Genomic DNA, 23,794 nt, shown 5'->3' on the forward strand with positions numbered 1-23,794 from the left:
TTTTTTAACTGTCAACTCTATAAAGTAATAAGCTTTAATTTACTTAAAGCTAATACCGTTAACAATAAATACTAAAATACTGTTGCCTTGCCATTTACAAAATGCTTCAACACTTTCTCATACTTCAATTTTTTTTAATAATAATCCACATTCAACATAAATGTTTAAAAACAAACATTACTTCCAAACGGATTTATACAAAAACCAACCATCCAAAGAAAAAAAGCATGTACCCTTTCATATCACTGACTTTGCCACATGGAAGAAACAACATTTTCCGTTTCAAATAGAAAACTGACGCAAGCAGTGATTCCTGAATTATTTGTAAGACAAAATCCAATATACCAAAGAATAACAGGTCATAGTCACAATCAAAAATCTAGTACAGGTTTATTAAAACTGTAACTTTTAAGTATAATTTCTGCTCATTTACATGCTTGCCTCATTTTGAATAATGCCAGCTCTCATCCAAAACCATGTGCTTTCTCCTCATCTTATTTACCACTTGCATTTGTGCACTAAGAATAACAAGTCAATGCACTATTCTACACTTCATAGAACGGAAGGCAGAAAAAATTGAACTCCGATATTTTCCTCTTTTTATTCATATCAGCAAACCATACATGATGGTTTTCTTCGACCAGGTCATGTTTTACAGCAGACTGTAAAAAAATAACCAAAAACTGTGAAAGGATATCAAATAGAAAACAAGATTTCAATTATCTCTTTTGAATCTGCCTACCAGCTGCATTATAACTGAAAGATACATATCTACTTAGAAAACATGAAAGGGCCAACCCAAACTTTAAATTTCCTCTCGCCCTGCAGACACTCAAATGAATCAATGGGTGTTAGATCTAAAGATCTATAAATCATATAGGAATCAGAAGATGGTGTAGCAGATGGATATTCAAAGTGCTTTCAGGGGGACTGAGAGGAACATGGGGCTGTAGTCCATTTTTGGCAGGTTTTTAGAGTGAGGATCTTGACAGTCATGACAAACAGACAGGTGGCCAGACAGCAATCTCAAAACCTCAGATGGGACTTGTGTTTAACCATGTATCTGTTGGAGAGACAGGCATAAGGAAAGTTAAACATTGGGAACTTTATTTACTAAAAAGCCACTGACATTTCAATCACTCATGCGAAGCCAATTTTTAAGATCATAAAACTTCACTAAATTTTGTGAGCCTGACCTGTCCAGTGTTTCCCAGAAGCGGAGAAAGATGGGTCGGTCCAAGTGCCTCTTATGGTGGCTCAGGTCCAGCACGGTCACGTCCCACTTCTGGACATTTGGGTCCGTCCGTGCCTCATCATATTTCAGGTGGAAAGCTCGGACTACACAAATATTAATATAACATGAAACGCTCTTCTTTTCATTAAGAATGTCCCAAAAACGTAATGGGCTGGATAAACTCACGTTTGGCAAAAATATCCACAGGAGATCCATCAGGCAGAAGCCACGGCCAGCCCTTAAACTGCCAGGCAGGACCCTGGACGAAGACAGCCACTACACGATCCCTGTAAACAATCACCATTCATTAAATATAACTCCTTAAATAAAGAGATGCATTTCTTACATCAAAGAATATATTTACATGAAAAACTGGTATTTTGCTGGTATTAGTATTGACTATTTCTAATGGATGTATACTATCACTCCCACAGCCTTTGAAAGTTCATGTGTGTGATCTGATCAGATTACCAGTCCTGTGGGGCCAGTTTAAGTGGCTGGTCGATCACTCTGTAGGGAACGGTGACACTGATTGTGGCTCCGCCTGGCTGCACCTGATCTTTCCGTCTCTGCAGCAGAACCTCATTGTCTCGCTGAATGCCTTGTTTCTTCTTTTCTTCTGATGTGACGAACCTGCAAACAAGCAATTACATTAGTGAAGTGAAAAATAATTATACTCAAAAATGTCCTTTCAAAAATAAGCACCCTGTCAGTGCTTTCATGGCACACTGATCTATAACTTTCCTGGTAAAACAAAAATAAGCTAGTATATAAACAGTTGTTATTGAGCAACCTGAAAACCATCTCCCTACCTTACCCCGATTCACAACGGTAATTTTATAATAATCCTAATAATCATTTGTGTTGTCAGGTCAAAATGAGAAAAATATCAGTTGCTTTTTACCACTGCAATTTTATGCTTTAAACAGAGATGGCGATAGAGAGACAGAAATTACAGATAGCAAGTTTTTTTTGTTGTTGTTATATTTAAGTGAATTCCACTTTCACATGCAAGACGCAGTTTTCCAGGTCAAATTTGTCATCGTTTATCGGCCCAAACTGAAGATCATAAAGTCAAGGATTTAAGAACATTGGGCACTTAATGGCCAACTTATAAACAATACAATACAAATTAAAATGCTAATAAATCCCCCCAACTTTCTTACTTGAGGTCCTGTAAGAGGTCCTTGGCATTGAGCATTGTGATTAAAGATGTTGTTGCTGCAGGGATGATTATAATGGGAGTTCTTGAACCTAGAAACACACATTCAGGTAAAGTGAGAACAAATATTAGATATAATAATTATATGTAAATATTACCTTTACATCACCTAAATATCTTTACAAACCCATTTTAACATACAAAAACACAAAGCTATGTCTAAAATTGTACAAATTTCAAAGTCGAATTCACAAAGTATATTTCCTTGTCCATGTTGTAAAGGCATACCTTTCTTTTGGTTGGGCGGAGGTCTTGCTTGAGAGACTAAAACAGATAAAAAATCATTGACATTTATGAAATATAATGTAGATCATATTGGTAGGCATATGAAATTATTTTATCAGGGCAACATTAGCAGAAGGGATAACTGACCAAGAGCTTAAATTATTTTTTGCACATTTAAAGCTACATGGGAAAATAAGTAGATTTTACTAATGTAATTTTATGCACAATTGCACACGGCAACATATTTCAAGTATATTTATACACAGGAAGCTCTTCAAGGGATAGTGACACATTACACCAACAATTTAACACCAAGACAGCACTAGACTACTTGAATGAATGAAATATGGGAAAACAAATTAAATAGCCATTAAAGATCTCAATATTTATCAAAAGACTGTGGCTTTTTAAATGCAGATTTTTTTAATATCATTATACAAACAGGCTCAGCAACTGCCTATAGTGCCATTATATTCTTAAATCTGTGCTTTTCACACTCACAAATGCAGTAAAGGCAAGGCAATAAAAAAGGTGTACTGGGGTGTCACAAAATACTTTAAGATCATACTTCACAGTCACCGTGACAGACAGACAGCCAGAGGGTGTTCAAAATGTGAACATCAGTTGCTGAATGGGAGCTGCGGTCTTAAGAGCATTACACATAGTTTTGGTATGCTGAGAATTTTTTCATACCTGGCCGTGGAACAGGCTGCATGGCTGGTGTTTGGGCCTTTCTAGCAGATGCCCCTTCCTGAACACGAGAAGGAGACATAAAAGATGTATGAAAGATTATCTAAGAAATATAACCATGCTGTGTTCATTTTATTCTCAAAAAGACAGAGATGATGAATTGATTGAAGTTCTTGAATCTTTACACTTTCTCAACATCCAGAACAAGAGATTACAGGTCAGCATGAATAACAACCCTGAACCAAAGCCCCCAGACAAGAAAAAACACCAGGGTAAAACTAATGAACTAAACCGTGCGTGCCTCCTTTAACTGAAATATTAACATATAATCTGAGATCACAGTGTGCGACATCTTTCGAAAGTTGAGCTGTATTGAGAGACTGAATTGATAAACTTCAAAGTTTCTCAATGTCATTACAAAATCTTTACAGTCTTGGATCTCAGAATCTCACACACATCTGTCGTGTCAACCAAAATGAATTTAACCTATGCACACTTTGTTTATGCTGTTCTCTAGTATAGACGTTACATCTTTGGATTCATAAAATAAAATCTGTCTATGATTGTTACCTACCAAAATACAGAATTTGTGAAATCTATTGTACAATCATATTTTTAAAGCAAACATTGAACAAACATCAGGTGGAATAAATGAAACTATAGTGAACCATTGCAAAAAAGACTTTCTCCAAATGTTGTTGCATTGTGTGTGAAGTGAAAGCGACCCACACCCTTTCCTGTAGCAACGGTGACCATAATAGCCAAAAATAAACCAAAAGTGTGCATGCACATTTGAAAAAAGTTGGGCATTGTTCACAATGAAAAGATAACTATATAAATCTGCATCCACACCAACATGCCTGTTACAGCCACATCACAGCAGAACGTTTGGGGGAAACATGTTCAATGGGTGAGAGTGCTGTCAGATGCGTCACGTGGAGGAAGGGGTGTGTAGCTGCTAATGTCAGCAACGCTTCACCTCCCTTCCCCCGCTCCTCTCCTCTTTAATGATGAGCACAGACGAGCAGCACGGCACAAAGGGAAGGAAGCATTGCGTGCAAAACAACGTCGCTGTATAACTGCAGGAACTAGGGAGAACGGGTTCATAGATGTGTGTGGGGGGTGCTTGCTTGCCCAGCAACTTGAGAAAGCCACGAAGCGGTTTCCTCCGTTTTGCATCCTATCCTTGCTCTCGGTCTGCCCATTACCACTGGGATTATGAATGGGGGCACACCTAAACATGGCCAATTGTTGACCACCTGAAGTACTCGAGAAATCGAGGGGAAAAAATCTGGCTACAAATCACAGATGGGAATAACAAGCTATTCAAGGTAAGATGGCAAAGCACACGACATCCATCTGCGACGGCTGCAGGAGCAGCGGATAAATAAAACAACGTTTAGGGGAGCATGCAAACGAAAGCGACCAGACATTGTGCACGCATTTGTGCCCGACTAACAGAGTCTCAGTAGAACGGCTATTCTGGTTTCATGGCTGTCAGCCGAGCTGTCGTCGTGTTGACAGCCCAGCTGATCTGGAGTGGTAGTGAACTTGAATGAGAAGAACTGACTCCGGTTTCTGCTTTAACAGTGCAAAGCATTCAGAATGAGAGGGTATACAACCAGCTCTTTGTCCAAACGGCACTGCAGAGGCTACCCTGCATATCGTATATGAGACACAGACACAGACGTTGCGCTAGAATTTTTTATTAGGCTCGTAAAAAAATCTGTCAATCTATTATTACCCGTCACTATGGTGCAAGGTGGCGTTACGTGGTAATTAGCATGTTCGTGACTTCATCACGTTGTACTTGCGTTTACTCTCGGAACTTGCTGTATTTTAATCCAACTGAATGCCCAATAAAGCCGTTGTTGTTTATATTCATTTATATGTTTAACGTTTCTGTTGTCAGACATAAAATAATAATTACAGACAAATGTTTATGTTCATATGTCTAGACAGTAACAATGACAGGTGCTTGTAAATGGTGTTTTGTACTCACTCACAAGTAAGCTGCGGTTTGGTCATGAATGTGCTGCTTCTGCCGCTCACTGGACAGAGAAGACGCCAAGAGAGACATTTTTCCACTCACTGAAAGTTAAGGTATAGCCAAAAAGACGCTAGTCGCTTTTCTGAAGGAAAAAACTCGAAGCACAGCACCTCTGTGCGCCTTTGTGTGTATGTGTGCATGCGACGCGGGGGTCTGTGACAGATGCATCTGCACCGTGAGTCTCCGCTGACCACGCGCGTGCGTTTTCCAAAACGGACCGAATTTTCGGTTAACGTGACCTTTTAGCAGACATGACATATTTTTTAACCTAGACCTAGAGAGATAACAGAGAAATAATAAACATGTCAATCTCTGTAATGCAAACGACCAGCTGATGGTGGTACGTAAATAATAGCATGACTGGAATAGCTGTGCTGGTGGATCCAGTATATTTTTAGACCACCAAATAATCAGTTAAACGTCCATGCTATTCAGTCCATGCTGAACAGGACTACTGTGGAGAACAAAGAAACAGGAATATGGTCAAATGGCTATGTGGAGAACTGACACAGATCATATGAAGATGAAACCTTATGTTTTTGTGGAAGTCTGTGGCAGTAACCTATACATCACATCGATACACAACCACCGTGTCAAGCATTGCAGTATGATAATGTACATTATCATGTCTACACCAGACGCAGATAGCATTTCGAAACTACATCTCTTCTATTAAATCAATAATGCTGTTTACCTTGGACACATTTACAATTGGAAGCCTGTTGCGTCACATTGGACGATCTGTTTCTATAAGTGTTGCAGATATCTTTGAAGCCTTATACAGCCTTGGAAAAAAATTATGAGACCATTCCAAATTGTCATGTAATCAGCATTTCTAGCTGTACTGTGGCCATTCCAGTCGAGTGTCTGTCATTCCTGAGGTTTGATTTTGTTAAAATTCAACAAAGTCATCCAACAGCAATGTGAAAGACTGACAGCACATGAAAAGACACATGAAATCTGTGATAAAAATCAAGGTTATAACATAAAATAATGTTTGTTTTTACTTTTCCTAAATATTCCTAAAAGTGAACATGAACTTGTTTTCTTTGCAGTATTTGAGGTCTGAAAAAATACAGAGGATCTTTTCTGTTATTATAAACTGTTTCTCCAGTTTTCATTTTCTGCAAATAAAGGCAAATAGAAACAATATTTTTATTTGAAATTTGGTAGAAATATTGTTAGTAGTTCACAGAATGAAAGAACAATATATAACATTTTCAAGTCCAAAACTACAAGACCATTAAATCAAAGCCTGCTTTAAATTTCGGACCGTATCAATTTATCAATTCAATTATAAGAAAAAAATCAATACATAGATCTATTACGATGTGATCCACATATATGATGTTTCCCTCCATATTTGTACCAATTGTGATGGAGGAAAACGAAATAGAAAAATCTTTTATTATTAATGGTAACAAGTTTAGCGATATTAGCCAAAAACAAACCAAAGATGAGCAACACTCAAGCAAATCTCATGATGTCCCTGCATTCTTTCAAGCATTTTTTATACCGAGAAAAATACTTAATTGCTTTTTTGTAATTATGTTTAGTTTACTTGATAGCTGTTAACACGGTATGTCACATATAGACCTTGTAGCAGAAATCACGCTATTTTTTTGTCAAGAGATGCAAAGTGTGTCATTTTCCTTGTTCTGCAAAACACAAAAGACGATATTTCGATAAATAAAAAAATGCAAAATAGATTTTTTTTAAATGTTGCCAACCAAAAAACGTTGGTCCTCATTATTGTATGGACTATTGTATGGACACAAAACCAATGCAAGTCAATGGGGACCAACGGTTTTTTGCATCATTTTTCAAAATATCTTTTGTGTTCTGCAGAAGAAAGTCATTTCAATTCATTTTGAAGGTGAACCACTTGTCATGACATGCTAAAGTCTTAGCATGCAGAACATGCTCTTAAGATGACATAAATAAAGTAGGTCACGGTGTAACCGGTTCTACTCGCCTGCTCCAAGCGGGCCTCGAACCGAGTCGGTCCGGCATGGGAGTCGGGCGCTCTAAAGAAACCTCTAGCGTCTGTTGGTTTACACACGGCACAGCTCTTCACTAGCTGGCCTCTGTTACACTCACCCTCCTAAACCTCACTCCCATCCGGGTCACGGCACCGGCTCTACTGCACAGCTCTTCACTAGCTGACCTCCGTTACAACAGCATACATGCCTTTAGAAGTTCAAAATTCGCAGATTTCCACGGAATTCAAATGAACACAGTTTTAAATATTCACCACCCATTGCATGCTTATCAAGAGTGAGTGTCTCTAATAAAAAATTCTTCTCTGCCCCTCCAGGTTTCCACACATCTGGACTTTGTTTACCCTGGATCTGTCAGTGGCCTCTCATGCTCACCAGAGGGACACTTCAACACCATCCACAGAGCAAAACATGAAATATCTGCAATGCAGTATTGATTAGATGGCTGTGAGGCATCGCTTGGCTTTGGCCGGTCATGCTCCAACTGCACATCTGCTGCTTTATTAAGAGTGCATTTGTTACACAGCACCGAATAAAACCATGCGGTGGAACCAAAGACAATTCAGCCCACACATCGCCTTTCTCCTCATACTGCTCGTGTGTGTGGGAGGACTCGTCATTCTGGGTCACTGGTGGCCCTGTCAGATGAACCTCAGAGTAAATCCGGTAATGTTGGCTCCTCGAGGGGTTACAAAAACAGGGTCCAACTCCAGCGCAATGAAAAGATGGAAAACGCTCGCGGTGCCTCCCGTACCGCCGGAGGTGAATCTCAGCTTAGCTTCGGATGAAGGATCGCAGCAGGGATTTGCAAACTCATTGGGTTTGGATATCAGTTTGAGCGGGGAGAGGAGGATGGAAAAGACGCTTAAGGTCGAGCCGTACAAGTACATCCTGAATGAGCCAAACGCTTGTGTGCATCAGGATCCTTTTTTGGTGCTTCTGATAGCAGTCGAACCGAAGCAAGCGGATGCCAGGAATGCCATCAGGCAAACATGGGGCAATGAAAGCGTGGCTGGCAGCTTGGGTTTTGTGCGCCTTTTCCTCATGGGCGTACAGGAAGACAAAGTGCAGCGCACAATTGAAGCCGAAAGTCAGCGTTATAATGACATCATCCAGCAAGAATACATGGATACTTACAAAAACCTCACTATTAAAACTCTGATGGGGATGTACTGGGTGGCAACCTACTGTCCTGGTGCCAACTACGTCATGAAGACGGACAGCGACGTGTTTGTCAATACTGAATACCTCATACACAAACTCCTCAAGCCCAAGGGGCTACCTAGACAAAAGTACTTCACGGGACATCTCATGAGAGGCCACGGGCCAATCCGAAACAAGCGTAGTAAATGGTACATGTCGCCCGAACTGTACCCAAGCGAGCGATATCCCACCTTTTGTTCCGGGACGGGGTATGTGTTTTCAGGTGATATGGCACACAGGATCTACGGGGCGTCTCTGAGCATAAACAGGCTGCATTTAGAAGATGTTTATGTGGGTATCTGCCTAGCAAAACTAAGGATCGAGCCAGTGCCCCCACCGAATGAATTTCTGTTCAATCACTGGCGGGTGTCCTATTCCAGCTGTAAGTACAGTCACCTGATCACATCCCATCAGTTTCATCCCAATGAACTGATCAAATACTGGCAACATCTGCAGAGCAACAAGCACAATGCCTGCATTAACATGCCATGGAAGGTTAAAGACAAGATGAACAGACTTCAGCGAAAACTGCTCTGGACGCCGTGGGCTGGATCATTAAATAGTGAAGTAAAAAACTGAGGGAAGCATAACAAACCAAACTTTTTGCCAAACATAAAAGCACATGAGTTTCTGGACCGTTTTTTAATCTTGAATATGGGTTAGGAATGTTGAGCTGCCTGTGGCCAATTAAAATGGGTATTAATTGTGAAATTGTGGTTTGATATTAAAATATTTAGGGTATAAAAACTATCAGCACCTGAAATGCCAAAAATGTAAAGACACAACAAAAAATGTTTTTAAGATTATCAACACCTCCACACCAGTGTTAATTTTGATAGCAAATTTTGATTTAGTTTTAGTCATAGTCTTTTGACGAAAATGCAATTTAGTTTTAGTCACATTTTAGTCAACCCCATCATTTTAGTTTTAGTCTAGTTTTAGTCGACGAAATATGAAAAACATTTTAGGTCGAATAAATATACATTATATTTAGTCTACTAAAATCTAAATGGTTTAAATCATTTACTTGGTGTAATTAAATGTTCCATACAAAGATTCAACTGTTTTGACATAATTTACTTCACCTTAGAATAAAATTAAACCAGGTCATTACCTTTATTTTTCAGAAAATTCCAGTAACTAGATATGCATTGCTGGAACGCAGAGTATTAGACCATGAACGACATGTTCCAGTTCATTCAATCCCATTTGACTCAATTGATTCGATAAGTAGGGCGTGTTCATTCAGTTCATTCAACCAATGAAACGCTCTGACACGGCTCACACTCAAAGGCTATTGGCTCATGGCATGCCTCTTTGAAGAAAGAGCGCACTGTCTTTGCTTGAGACAGCAATGAATGAGAATAGCTTTCAAAAAGACATATTATATAAATTGTATTACATTTCTTTAGTCATTCAAACATGTTACATATTTGGTTTGAATGTACAGTTCGACTCACTTCATCACTTCTATAATCAGTAGAGGACAGCGCTGGTTTCTTTTGGCTGACTCTATGTTGCATTTCACGTTATGCAGCAGCTCGTGTTAAGTTAACATTGGCATATAAAACCTTTGTGCTGCCTTCGTAATGTGTTTTGGGGTGACTCGCCTGCAGTCGCGCTTCAAGTTTGCGGCGTTTTACCGGCGATCGTGAAGGAAAATAAGACGCTTTGTAAACCGCGTGGAGACACAGAATACATGTGTGTGCTTCCCCTTCTCCCAGAGACTTCTCTCTGCCGTTTATATGAGATAAGCAGCACATGTCAGCACATGTCCGCCAGGTGGGACAAGAATATTTTCGTCTCGTTTTTATTAGTTGACGAAAATGTCAGTATATTTTTATTACAGTTTTCGTTATAATGCATTCATTTTTATTTAGTTATCGTCTCGTTTTCGTCAGTGAAAACATGTCGTTAACGAATACTTTTCGTCATAGTTTTCGTTAACGAAATTAACACTGCTCCACACAAAAAATAGCTAATTCTTTATGATGATCAATCATGAAAAATACTGCAGGTGTTGCATTTGCTGTCCAACAGAGAGCTGTGAAAGTATTTTGGTCATTATTCATCTCACGAGTAGAGAGAAATTACTTTCATCTCATTAAACAACCTATTGAACGCAATGTTGCCTCATACAAGGGCACTTTGTAAGTTTTCCACCAAAGTTTCAATTCAACATCAACTCTAGCCCAACAATAAAAGCTTTCTATATCATTGCTCGTTCAATCATGGCCCTTTCAATCACGACCATAACAACCTTAAAAGTTCATCTTGATCGATAAGGTTACCTTTTATGTTTAAGAAATCAATGTAAAAGAAAAACTTTCTGCTTTTAGCTCGATAATAAAAAGCTCTACGGTGGAGTTATGAAGGTCATTCAAAAACAAGCAGTCTGCAAACCATTGACTTACCGTCACAGACTTCAGGGTCATTCCGTGATAGGTTCCCATAGTGTCAATTTTGAATCCCTCCGTTTCTGTAAAAAAAAAAGAAAAAAACTCATATGTACATTATTAAAAAATGCTTACTTCTAGTGGAGAAGATCAGCAAAGTGTACACAAGAGTACACACAAATATCCCAATAGCTGTAGAGTCTAAGCTTATCATTCACTGAAATATAGACCTTCAATACATAATTTGTGAAAGTGGGAGCCTGCAAACACTTAATTATAAAATATTATAAAAAGTTGATATATTAAGTTATATAGTACTATGATAAGTCTATAAGTTGTAGATTATAAGTGTATATTTTTCCTAAAATTTATTTAGTCATCTTTTCACAACATTCTGGTGCTTTGCCTATATGAATGGCTGCAAGCCACCATCTCTCTAGTCTGTCGACACATAAAATTGTGACTGTAACACCATTCAGTCAAAACATGTGGTCAACCGAACACAAGTTAAAACTGGAGCAGGAGGTATGAACTTACCCTCTTTCCCTTTGAAACGCTCCTGATCGTATCTGTTATAGGCAGCTGGGACAGGCTGTTTATTTCTTATTGCTGGATCCTATGGCACCAAAACAAGCGTTTTAAATTAACATGTATTCATGAATGCATAGACAGACCAAGTTAGAACAACAAAACATGATTTGAATGAGCTATTAAACAATAACAGCCAAAAGGTTTTATTTTGTCCGATTACCATTCTTGCCATAACAGAATGTATACAGAGAGAATGTATACAGTACAGTATGTATTGTAGTGGAACATATAACAAGTGACATATGACATGTCCTAAGTCAAGGCTCTTCAAATTTGCCTTTTAATGGTTCGGAACACAGAATTTCCATCAGAAACGTGGAATAAATTTCAAGATTCATTAACTTGACAAATGATGCCATTATGCCACATCACAGATGGGATCCCATAACTCCCAAACCAAACAAACAGCTTGTGAGATTTTCATCATTCACTTATGATTCATGTCAGGACTTATGTTTGGAGGTTTTTTATTCCTCTTTAAAATGTAACATAGTAAAAAAACAGGCAAAATACTCAGGAACTGGCATCCATGTGCCATAATCGTAATGACAATTCAGAAATTTAAATAAGAACAGATCAGTACTTGACGTACACTCATATGACAGACAATTGTGTACTCACCACCTGAGTTTGATTCTGTGTCTGTCTCTGTTCAGGTGCGCGACCCTCTTCCCGAGCTTTCACTGACTGAAGTATGGCAAATACATTTTTGGAGAAGTTCTGCAAAAGAGCAACAAAGTAACTTGAACTTAGGGGCACTTGAGTGTGTACAGTATAAGTAATATAATAGACGTTTACATATGTGTGGATTATGCATTACACACACGTGTCACTGTAACCAAATATGACTTTAATCTCAGATTTTTGACTGAATTGAAACATAAATGTTTGAAAAAAATACAGTATCACAGACACATATTATGTTTAATGTTATACGTAGATAGATGCTTTACAACAAACAGCACTGTTTAGTACAGAAACCACTCATGTCGGCTAAATGATTGTTTGAATCTTTCTCCTTTTGTTAGAAGACCAGTTCATTTGATAATTTAGTGTAAATTAGTGTAAATGTGACCCTGGCCCACAAAACCATAAAGTCATAATTTGCACAGTTGTATTTGTAGCAATAGCCAACAATACACTGCATGGGTCAAAACTTTCCATTTTTCTTTTATGCCAAAAATCATTTGGATATTAAGAAAAGATTATGTTCCATGAAGATATTTTGTATATTTCCTACCGTAAATAAATTAATTTTTAATTTTTTTATTTTTGAGAGTGGATGCAGCAAAATTGCAAAAATGGCCAGACACACACCTACAAACTTTGCTTACTGCTGCCCGCTCTTTGGGAATTAACCATTTAAGTTTGATATCCTTGTAAAGCTTAGAATTTTCGCTTTCGGGTTCATCTGCTCTTCACAACTTCATTTCAGCAGTTAGCCAATAGTGGGCGTTAAAGCAAACCTGTTTCTTCTTAACAACGGCCTGCTACAGCTCCTCTGATGGACAACACGAAAGGTGATTTTCTCAATATTTTGACGTTTTTGCACCCTCAGATTCCAGATTTTTCAAATAGTTGTATCTCAGCCAAATACTGTCCTATCCTAACCATACATCAATGGAAAGCTTATTTATTCAGCTTGCAGATGATCTATAAATCTCAATTTAAAAAAATTGACCCTCATTACTGGTTTTGTGGTCAGGGTCACAAATATGAGACGCACATCGAAAGCACATTTAAATGTGGCCCAGTATGAGTGCAGTAACTCGATCCCTGCAAGACAATGCATTATCTACACATCATCTGCACCAGATGATATAGACCAGTGGTTCGCAAACTTTTCAGATCAAGTACCACTTTTAATAAAATTAGTTGTTCCAAGTACCACCTAATGACCTCCATAGAAACTCATATGAATAAACACTTAACAGTAGAGCTGTGAATCTATATCTTTATACCTTGTCCTTCAATTCTAATGTATTATTAATAATGCAAAACACCAGCTGTTTTCAAACTAAAGAACATGTTATTTTTTCAAAATACTTTTCTGTACTGGACTGTAAACAGGGCTCTGTAAATGACTTTTATGGAGGATTTATTAACTTTATGGGGACTTGCAAAAAGACTACAAACCTATATTAAAGACAAACAATGTGGAAAGAATATTTAACACAGAAGATAAATAAATATACGTATACCTAAACATCAAGAGAACAGCTGTATATAACAAACAGAGACTCGCACTTTACTGCATCAGCTCGTCAAAGCAGCGCGTCAAACTAAATCACAATGCACGCTTCATTGATTTAACCTCGAGTAGATGTAGACGCTTCTTGAATTAGCGCTTTACTGCAATAACAACAGCTTTAAACAGCTGTTCAAGTGCAGAAATACACAAGCAGCTTAATTTACACGCAGCTCATCGGAAGAGAGATAGTGAGAGACTCCGCAGTTTGAGAATCACTGATATAGACACTCAGCCTCACTTAGTGAGTTAGCCACAACCACTTAATTATATTGCAGTAAACAAGAAATAGAAACATCTACTACAGTTGACATTTTATTGCAAAAGTACATATGCTCATTCCATCATGCACAACTGAAGACGATTAGAGCGACTGCTCTCACCTTGCCGGTGCTCTGTAAAATCGTCGTTCTCGTCCGCCACACTCTCTCTCTGCTCACAATGTCTCTGGTCACGTCCACTTCAGCATCCACAAAGCTTCTCTGTTTCAGGGTGATGTCATCATCCAGGTCAGTCTTGATAGTGGAACGCTTCTTGGCCATGATCTTGGCCTTAATAGCAGCGATCTTCTCCACAGACATGGCCTCTGACAGCGACCTGACACCATTAACAGTTATTTTTTAGCAATAATACCATAATACCTTCACAAAAGGTTTATATCAGCCACCATGTTCGTATATGCTGTCATTAAACCATATAACATGCAACATGCCACAGATGCACTTGTAAGACCTTCACTTGAACCTGGAATATTTCTTTAACCACTCAGCCACAACAGTCCTAATGCTGTACACGGTTAAAAGATTGATCAGTCTAGTTATACCTGATCTGATCCGTCTGCACAATGCTTTCCTTATGACCCTCCAGACGAGCGGCCAGACGCTCCTTATCCAGACGCATACACTCCTCATCCTAAGAAATCACACACAAGCCGAGAGAAGACGAGTGTCAAACAGCATACACACACTTCAACATTACTGCGCATATGGAGATTATAATGCAAATGCATGTTGAAGTTTTTACCTCAATCCGTGGCTTTTTCGCCTCTGATGAAACTTCATCTGCAGCCCTTTTAACTGGTAAGACAATTGTGATTTAAGCTTAAAACCTTGCTTTTGCTCCAAGTGGACATTCAGCACAAATAATATCTATAAAAAGCATATATTTTCGATGGCTAATGTTAAATGTATCCATATGATACACACCTTGGGTCGGCCTTTGCAGCCCAATCTCAATAGGTGCACTTCTGTCGATACTTGTTGATGATGCTGGAAAACAGAATCAAATGCCACAAACCACAAACAGATAAACATGTATAAAGCATTGGTAATTATCTTGTATACACGAGTCAAACTTACAGCTTTCTCCATTGAGATAAGACAGCAAGTCTTTTCTGTCTGGTCTTCTTACAACAGGTATGTTCTCTGTCTGTCAAAAAAAAGTTATTAATAAAAAGAATTAACCTAAAAAAATTGGACTGGTAAATGTGTGATATCTGTTTGTTACTGTATTGTTTTTTATTAAATACATTATTATTTATTAAATACACAAATTGTCATTTGTGATCCAGTCTGTGAAAACCAGGCCAAAGCCTCAAAATCAAATTTCATTTCAAACAATAATTTTACTAGGATTTAAACCTTTGACATGACCTTACTAAGTCAATAATAAAGATTAGTGGTCGACCGATATATTGCCAAGGCCGATTTATCAGCCAGTATTTGAACATTTTTTTATATCGGTATCGGCCAAACGGAAAGAAAAAAAATGTACAAATACCCGCCGATAAATCGGCCTTGGCAATATATCGGTCGACCACTAATCTTTATTATTAGATTCTCCGGTTCGGTCATATTAGTGCATTAGCATTTTGTTCCTTAGGAAGATGTCTACACTCGACCCCACGCAGCTCCCCACAGACTGGTTGGCACATGACACCAACTCACTGCAAGAACAACCTGAGAGCAGACTGCTTCATATGCTTTAAAAATGCTACCGCAGCAGTTACTGTGCGTTCACACCGCCGCCATCGAGAGGGTCAAATTAGCNATTGATCAGTCTAGTTATACCTGATCTGATCCGTCTGCACAATGCTTTCCTTATGACCCTCCAGACGAGCGGCCAGACGCTCCTTATCCAGACGCATACACTCCTCATCCTAAGAAATCACACACAAGCCGAGAGAAGACGAGTGTCAAACAGCATACACACACTTCAACATTACTGCGCATATGGAGATTATAATGCAAATGCATGTTGAAGTTTTTACCTCAATCCGTGGCTTTTTCGCCTCTGATGAAACTTCATCTGCAGCCCTTTTAACTGGTAAGACAATTGTGATTTAAGCTTAAAACCTTGCTTTTGCTCCAAGTGGACATTCAGCACAAATAATATCTATAAAAAGCATATATTTTCGATGGCTAATGTTAAATGTATCCATATGATACACACCTTGGGTCGGCCTTTGCAGCCCAATCTCAATAGGTGCACTTCTGTCGATACTTGTTGATGATGCTGGAAAACAGAATCAAATGCCACAAACCACAAACAGATAAACAAGTATAAAGCATTGGTAATTATCTTGTATACACGAGTCAAACTTACAGCTTTCTCCATTGAGATAAGACAGCAAGTCTTTTCTGTCTGGTCTTCTTACAACAGGTATGTTCTCTGTCTGTCAAAAAAAAGTTATTAATAAAAAGAATTAACCTAAAAAAATTGGACTGGTAAATGTGTGATATCTGTTTGTTACTGTATTGTTTTTTATTAAATACATTATTATTTATTAAATACACAAATTGTCATTTGTGATCCAGTCTGTGAAAACCAGGCCAAAGCCTCAAAATCAAATTTCATTTCAAACAATAATTTTACTAGGATTTAAACCTTTGACATGACCTTACTAAGTCAATAATAAAGATTAGTGGTCGACCGATATATTGCCAAGGCCGATTTATCAGCCAGTATTTGAACATTTTTTTATATCGGTATCGGCCAAACGGAAAGAAAAAAAATGTACAAATACCCGCCGATAAATCGGCCTTGGCAATATATCGGTCGACCACTAATCTTTATTATTAGATTCTCCGGTTCGGTCATATTAGTGCATTAGCATTTTGTTCCTTAGGAAGATGTCTACACTCGACCCCACGCAGCTCCCCACAGACTGGTTGGCACATGACACCAACTCACTGCAAGAACAACCTGAGAGCAGACTGCTTCATATGCTTTAAAAATGCTACCGCAGCAGTTACTGTGCGTTCACACCGCCGCCATCGAGAGGGTCAAATTAGCTGGAAGTCATTCATTTTCAATGTGAGCCGGCAGCGAGCAGCGGCACGGCATGTCTTGGCAGTTGAGGGCGTCGAGGAGAATTGAAATCAGGTCAACTTTATGGTAACAAGCTACGACGCGGTTAGGCGGCAACCAATCGGAACGTAGAAGTCCACAGCTTGAGAGGATTCCAGAGAACGCAGCCCTATAAATTTTGGTTCCTGTGTACCATCCGCAATTGTTTTGGAGTTTCATCCAATCGGCAGTAGCTATCCCATTCCAACAAAGACCTACATTTTCCGGTTTGACTGATTTGTCGTTGTGTTTTCTGATTTGTCTTTTTGTTTTCTGACTAGTCGCTTTGTTTTTAGATCACATTTGATATTGCGTTTTCAGATTTGTAATTGTGATTTTGGATTTTTTACTTTGCTTTTAGATTTGTTATTAGTTTTGTGATTTCTTGTTTTGTTTTGCACTTCACTGCCACAGTAGTTACCTCAAGGAAAATTTTATGTAGAAAAAGTAAACAAAAATTTACTTCACCTTGGTTTTCACAGGTTCACATTTAAGCATAAAACAAACATTAAAATGTTTATTTGGTTTGATTGGTTATTTATTAACATATACATATTTTATGTTTATGACATACATATAATAATATAACATATTTTGGCAAAATATTTTACTTACTGCAGCTCTGCGCACATATGAAGGGTGAGGAAGATGCACATTGTTGAGCAGAAAAAGAATAGAGTCAAGCGTGTAGTACTCTTTAGGTTGTCCCTCCTTCCCAGTTCTGTAATAACATAATAGAACATAATTATAATTAAACATATCCAACAAAGCTTTGTAAAGCATTAACAAATAAATTAACCAGACCTCCATCATTAGTGCATGTAACACTACTAGAGAACTGAGCTTGCAAATCAATTAATTATGACCCTTTAAACCATCCTCTGAACATAGAGATAAAATTAAAATAAAATCTTTCATGCAACCTCAATAAAACAAACACAAAATAACTGGAGATATTGTGGACTTGAAAAAGTTATGCATGTATTTATTTCTCTTTCAATTTTTATATGTATCTTAAGACTTTTTGTCTTTTAAATTTAAAATATTAGTGTATTCTTTTAAATTATTGTTTTTTTTGTTGTTGTTGAAAGCTTGACTAAGAAAATGCACAAGAATTCCAATGTACCTGTACTGCAATGTAGTTGGGCAAATGGCAATAACCTTATTTAAACTTATATTCTAACAAATGTTAGACAGCCATGGATCACTCCTATAAAATGTCATGGTGTGCAAAACAAACAAGGGTACTTGTCCTATAGTTTCCATGGTACTATATCCAAAAATGTATTACTACAGAGATTCCAATAACAGAGCACTTTGACATTTATTTATCATGACACACAGTAATAACCATACACATGCAGGGCTCAAGACTGCGACTAAATGGTTGCATTTTGCGACCAGATTTTGAGACAGCGCAAGCGTTTTTTTACAAGTACTCGCGAATGTGCGACCTGCCAATTTGTATTTTTTTCTAGTAGTCATGTCTCTTGTGAAAAGATGAGTAGATCGCGAACCCACTAGTGTAGGCCTATGTGTGTGTGAAGGGGAGAGTCCGGAGTTGTGTGCCATACGCGGCTGGGTGACTGATGTTTCTCGCTGTCTTGCGTCGGTCACAGTTAATCTCATCATTGACAAGTTTACAGACACAACGTGAGCGCAATACCACGATTCGCTATTTTTTGTGACAGATTTTTTGAGCCCGAGGATGAACGATTTGATATTTGAGACGTTTAAAACGAAACTAACCGTATATGAGTTCAGAATACGCCATTTATCTTCTGATTACTTGAGGCAGCGCTGAATCATTTCTAATCTCGTCACAACAAGAATGAACGACAGGCGAATGCTCTTGTTAAGTTTATGTGAAGTTACCTTTACATTGTGTTGTGATTGTGAACATGATGAAAAGTGTCCTTAATACACAATAAAATCATCATAAAAAATAGGGCTGAACGATTAATTGCATTTGCGATTAAATCGCGATGTGGTGAAACGTGATTTTCTAAATCGCAAAGACTGCGATTAATTATGGAGATGCACAGTGTGATGCGACCTTGCTCGTAGCTGACCAGTACCATCTCAAAAGCATTAAAAATGCATGGAAAATGCACGGCATTTACTCCTTTTCCCTAAAGTGTCGGGACGGAAGCTTGCTCTCTCGTGGTGACTGCCTGCGAGTGAGAGAGCGTGTTGCACCTCATTCGCATCGCGACTGCTTCGCTCTCTATTTCAGCGTGCTTGCCGCGCGTCTGTATTTAAAGTAATGAATTTGTACATTGACCTGTTGTACAATGGCCTCAAGCTCGACAGGACGTGGCACTGTGGAAACTTTAGTGTAAAAGAGCAACAGCACGTCAGTTGTGTGGGACTATTTTGCAGGGGTGCAAACTTGTCAGCGGTGAAAAAGGTGACAAACTAAACCCCGCCCCGAGCCCCGCCCCACTAGTTAAATGCCAACATAGGTAAAGGCAAGTTAATTCACATAGCACATTTCACACGCAAAGGCAAGTCAAACTAGTTTACAGGGAGAAAATGTAACGCTGCAAAAAATGCTTTTCTTACATTTTGGTCTTATTTCCAGTCCAAATATTTAATAATTCTTAAATCAAATCTTTTTTTCAGAAAAAAATAAACCAAACGTCAAAATCTTGTTTAAGATTATTTTGCTTACCCCATTGGCAGATTATTTTGCTTGTTTTAAGGTAAAACTCACTTAATTGTGACTTTTTTTCTGAAAACAAGACAATCATTTTTACTTTGCTAGAAAATGCTTCTTGATTAAGAATTTTCAGATATTTGGACTAGAAAACAAGACAAAAACTCTAAGTAGGAAAGCATTTTTTGCAGTGCACCATTCAAGGATAAATACCTTTATATGATTAAAAAACGTTTGAGCGACAACTACGGTCTAAAATCAACAAGGATTTTTGTTAAGATGTTACATGAACTTAGTCAGGGCAAATAAACCACTGTAAATCTTCATTTCAGCACTCAAATTTTTGTAGCGGCTGACGGGCTAAACGTGAGGTGTTTCTCCATCATGAAACAGGCTGTTACAGGCTGACACTTGAGCTGAGTGATACTAATATTACTGTACATTACACGCTGTGCTTTACTTGTAGGTCGAACAGTTCTCAAATCGACTTCATGTCAGAGTAATAGCTTACTGATATGTGAGACAAATGTTAAGGTCGAGACTGAGAAGCATTTTTGCAAAGGGTAACATTAGCGAACTACTGTAGCGGTAACATAACTTACAATCTTCATAGCTATCACAACAGCAGCCTCTCACCAAAAAATAAATAAATAAATAAATAAACCCAGCCTCACGCGGTAATCACCATTTAACTGGAACACCATAATTTACAGCAGATACAAATGCATTCCGTCCAGCTCTCCTGCGTACTTAATTTAGCTGGCTACAAACAGGCTAATCTAACCATCATTTACTTCCAAAATAAGTTGCTTACCGTTAGCTAGTTCCTTCATGTTTTACGCAGTGTTGCCAACTCTTTTCAATGGAAAGTAGCTAAAGCCTACCCGAAAAGTCGCTAAATGTCGCCAGATGACGTCACGCGCTAGTTTGCATATCAGTGACGTCATCACGTAGAATCTGACAAGCTAAGCGCTTCAGGTCTGCTTCATATCTCTACTCTCTGAGCGGTTGTATACAGTATTATATTTAAACAATACACCCAAAAGCACAATAAAGAGGCTCTTAATGACTTATTTTTCTGTTTCTGTTGGCAGATAACAAAAAACTATGCAATAGTGAGTGAACTCAACCACTTAAAACTAGCAGTCACTTTCGTTGAACAGCTAAAGTCCTTTTGTGTTCATGTGTCCATACAGTCATCGCGTTTTAAATCATAAATGCTCAAACAAGGTCAATTAGTGATTAGAAACACTGTTTGTACATGCCTCTCTCATTCACGCGTCAGTGCGGTCTGAACTGAATGTGCTGCTTCTCCCTGCCGCTCACTGAACAGAGGCGGTGCTGCGCTGGGAAGGCAAAAACTCGCTCTCGCGGGGCAATAGACGTGAAGCAGAATGTTTCGCTAAGTGGCCAAGGCTCATTCAGAAAGTAGCTAGATTTGTCGCTAGTCGCTTTTTGAAAAATAAGTCGCTAAAGGGGTCTGAAAAGTCGCTAAATCTAGTGACAAAGTCGCCAAGTTGGCAACACTGGTTTTACGTAGCCTCTGGAAATATGGCCAGTTGCCTGCAGCGTCTGAAAGTGAGGCTTCAGGAGTGAGATTGGTTGGATGATGAGGGAAAGAACATTAAGGTGAGCCAATCAGAGGCAGAGTAGGGCGGGTCCATCACTTTGCCAAAAGGGGAAAAAAACGCTACAGGTGACATGAGACGGATGACTCCCAGATACGATGACGACGACGACCCCCCCCCACGATTTTTTTTACAGATCTACACGATTCACGTGAATGACCTATTTCAAGGTGAAAACGGCGAATTTCGCCGAAAGGTGACAAGTTTGCACCCCTGATTTTGGCTGTTTTGTGTGGCTGATGCTGCGCAGTGTCAGGTATTGTGTGTGCTAACATTAATGCTGCCTCAATGGGCAATACTACTACCGTAATGCAGCACTTATACAATAATAAAAAACAATATACAAGATAATACATATATTAATAGTTTCTATTTTTACAAATTTATTTAAAGATTGTGTAGTAAGTTAACAGACAGTGTTTAAGTGCAATCAACATGTTTATCATATATTTATTACAGTGACTCTGCATTATCAAACAGTTTTGTTTTATAATCATGTAATCTGCACTTTTGTTTCTGTGATTAATGACTTTCATGTTACACAAAGTTCATTTGTCAGTGCTTTATGTCATGATAATTATTACATGATTACATGGCTAGAAATTTAACAAATCATTCAATATATTAGTATGATTGGGGTAGTTCTATAAAAATATGTCAATCAATTCATGCATCAACTAATATCATCTTAAACCTGGCCTATAGTTGATGGTAAATCTGTCTAATATTGCGTTGGTTACCATGATTTATTGATTTCCTTAATTAAAAAATACAGAAGATAAGGTGCTTAAAAAAATAATCGCATATTTAATCGCGATCGCAATATTGATAAAAAAAAGAAATCGCAATTAGATTATTTGTCATAATCGTTCAGCCCTAATAAAAACGTATCAAGACAAGCCCCTTGGTTTTTCTTTAACACTATAAATAATAAAATATATACTTTTTCATAGAGATTAACATGCACATTTTCTGTTGGTTCAAATGAATTCAGTACCAATTCATATAATCCAGGTCTGGTGTATTCAGAGTTTAAACAGTCTCTTTACTTGCCACATAAAGCTTCTCTGTAGGCTCTGCCTCTTTTTAAATGATGATCAGAACCAAATCACTGTCACCTGCAGCTAAATGCATAGACAGGTAGTATCTTTAAACTATTTAAACACATTTACATTTCTGTACAAATGTTAACGCATTTAAAACTGTTCTACAGAATTCTGCAGATTTTTCCTAAATTTTAGCACAGAATTAACAAAAAAGTCTGCAGATTTCGTATGACCCCGGTATTGAGTAATGTCATATCCCTCTCAAATTAAAATAAAAGTGCACATTGTAATTTCTGTGAGTTAAGTCTATTTATTATCTAAGTATTTGTCAGTAATACAGCTATTTTGGGGGACAATGTCAATAATTACATTGCAGGCTGATTTAAGGTGTCCCCTAAATTTTCTGATTGGGCTCCTAAAAATGTAAATCAGAGGCTACAGTACTCCTAGTAGAAAAAGTTAGTCTGGAGCCCTGACATGCACACTGAAATATACACAGTAACATTACAAAGAACATTAGTGTATTAGATGGTACTTTCCCATTAACAGAATAGAATATTATCTAAGTAACAGAAACATTAATTCATTGATTCAAACATTAATACTGTAATTCATTGTAATAAAAAGTTATTGTCTGGATATCTTCTAAACTCATGATAATCTAAAAACAACACGAGTCTTTCAGCACGAGAACAGTAGCGCATTAGCTGCTAAAGACGCTCAATAAAAACAACACTCAGAACTGAGGCTAAACAACTTGCACATACCCCCAAATGACATAATTCGTCTTGACATTTTTTGGCCAGGAAAATTCCCCGAAAATAACTTCATCCCCCTTTGCCACAATCTCCTTTTTCTGGATGTTGTAAAGGCGAAGAACACTCAACACGTCCGCCATGATCGCGCCTCCTCATTACGAGTGTTTTATTTAAGACCCCACAACTTCACAGCACAGGGCTGCCGTGAACAGTGCCTGTTTAAAATTGTGGATTTCTTAAGTTTTTTAATGTTCTTTGTTGAGTTACAATGCCACAGGAGAGCATCTAAAACATCCTGTATAAGGATTAGTGACGGGTAAAATTGTATATGTATTTAAAAGTATTTATGAGCCGACCAATGTCAGACAAATTTGAGGCATCTAAACCGAACAGCTTAGGTACCACTATCAAGTCGCAATATTTCAACAGTACAACTTCAGTGTTATGAAACATGTTTTATAATTATTATCTCTGCCAGTTGAGCAAGTTAAGCCAA

The 23,794-nt window shown here is 38.1% G+C and overlaps 2 protein-coding genes across 2 annotated transcripts; one reads left to right on the forward strand and one right to left on the reverse strand.

Moving 5' to 3' along the window:
• On the reverse strand, nt 1–23,455 carry cdc73 (cell division cycle 73, Paf1/RNA polymerase II complex component, homolog (S. cerevisiae)). The gene is made up of 17 exons (XM_057334256.1): nt 23,308–23,455; nt 17,823–17,928; nt 16,464–16,533; nt 16,311–16,373; nt 16,129–16,181; nt 15,929–16,017; nt 14,243–14,456; nt 12,233–12,331; nt 11,558–11,636; nt 11,039–11,103; nt 3,375–3,432; nt 2,685–2,720; nt 2,401–2,488; nt 1,706–1,867; nt 1,421–1,521; nt 1,197–1,338; nt 1–1,063 (listed from the first exon to the last, which is right to left on the reverse strand). Exons 1-17 carry the CDS (start codon nt 23,436–23,438, stop codon nt 1,027–1,029), a joined length of 1,593 nt encoding a protein of 530 aa, XP_057190239.1. The 5' UTR covers nt 23,439–23,455; the 3' UTR covers nt 1–1,026.
• LOC130554533 (beta-1,3-galactosyltransferase 2) lies at nt 3,439–11,028 on the forward strand. The gene is made up of 2 exons (XM_057334255.1): nt 3,439–4,702; nt 7,739–11,028. Exon 2 carries the CDS (start codon nt 7,962–7,964, stop codon nt 9,201–9,203), a length of 1,242 nt encoding a protein of 413 aa, XP_057190238.1. The 5' UTR covers nt 3,439–4,702; nt 7,739–7,961; the 3' UTR covers nt 9,204–11,028.
• Nucleotides 23,456–23,794: the final 339 nt, after the last annotated feature.

This window comes from Triplophysa rosa, linkage group LG5 (assembly GCF_024868665.1).
Source record: "Triplophysa rosa linkage group LG5, Trosa_1v2, whole genome shotgun sequence".
NCBI lineage: Eukaryota > Metazoa > Chordata > Actinopteri > Cypriniformes > Nemacheilidae > Triplophysa > Triplophysa rosa.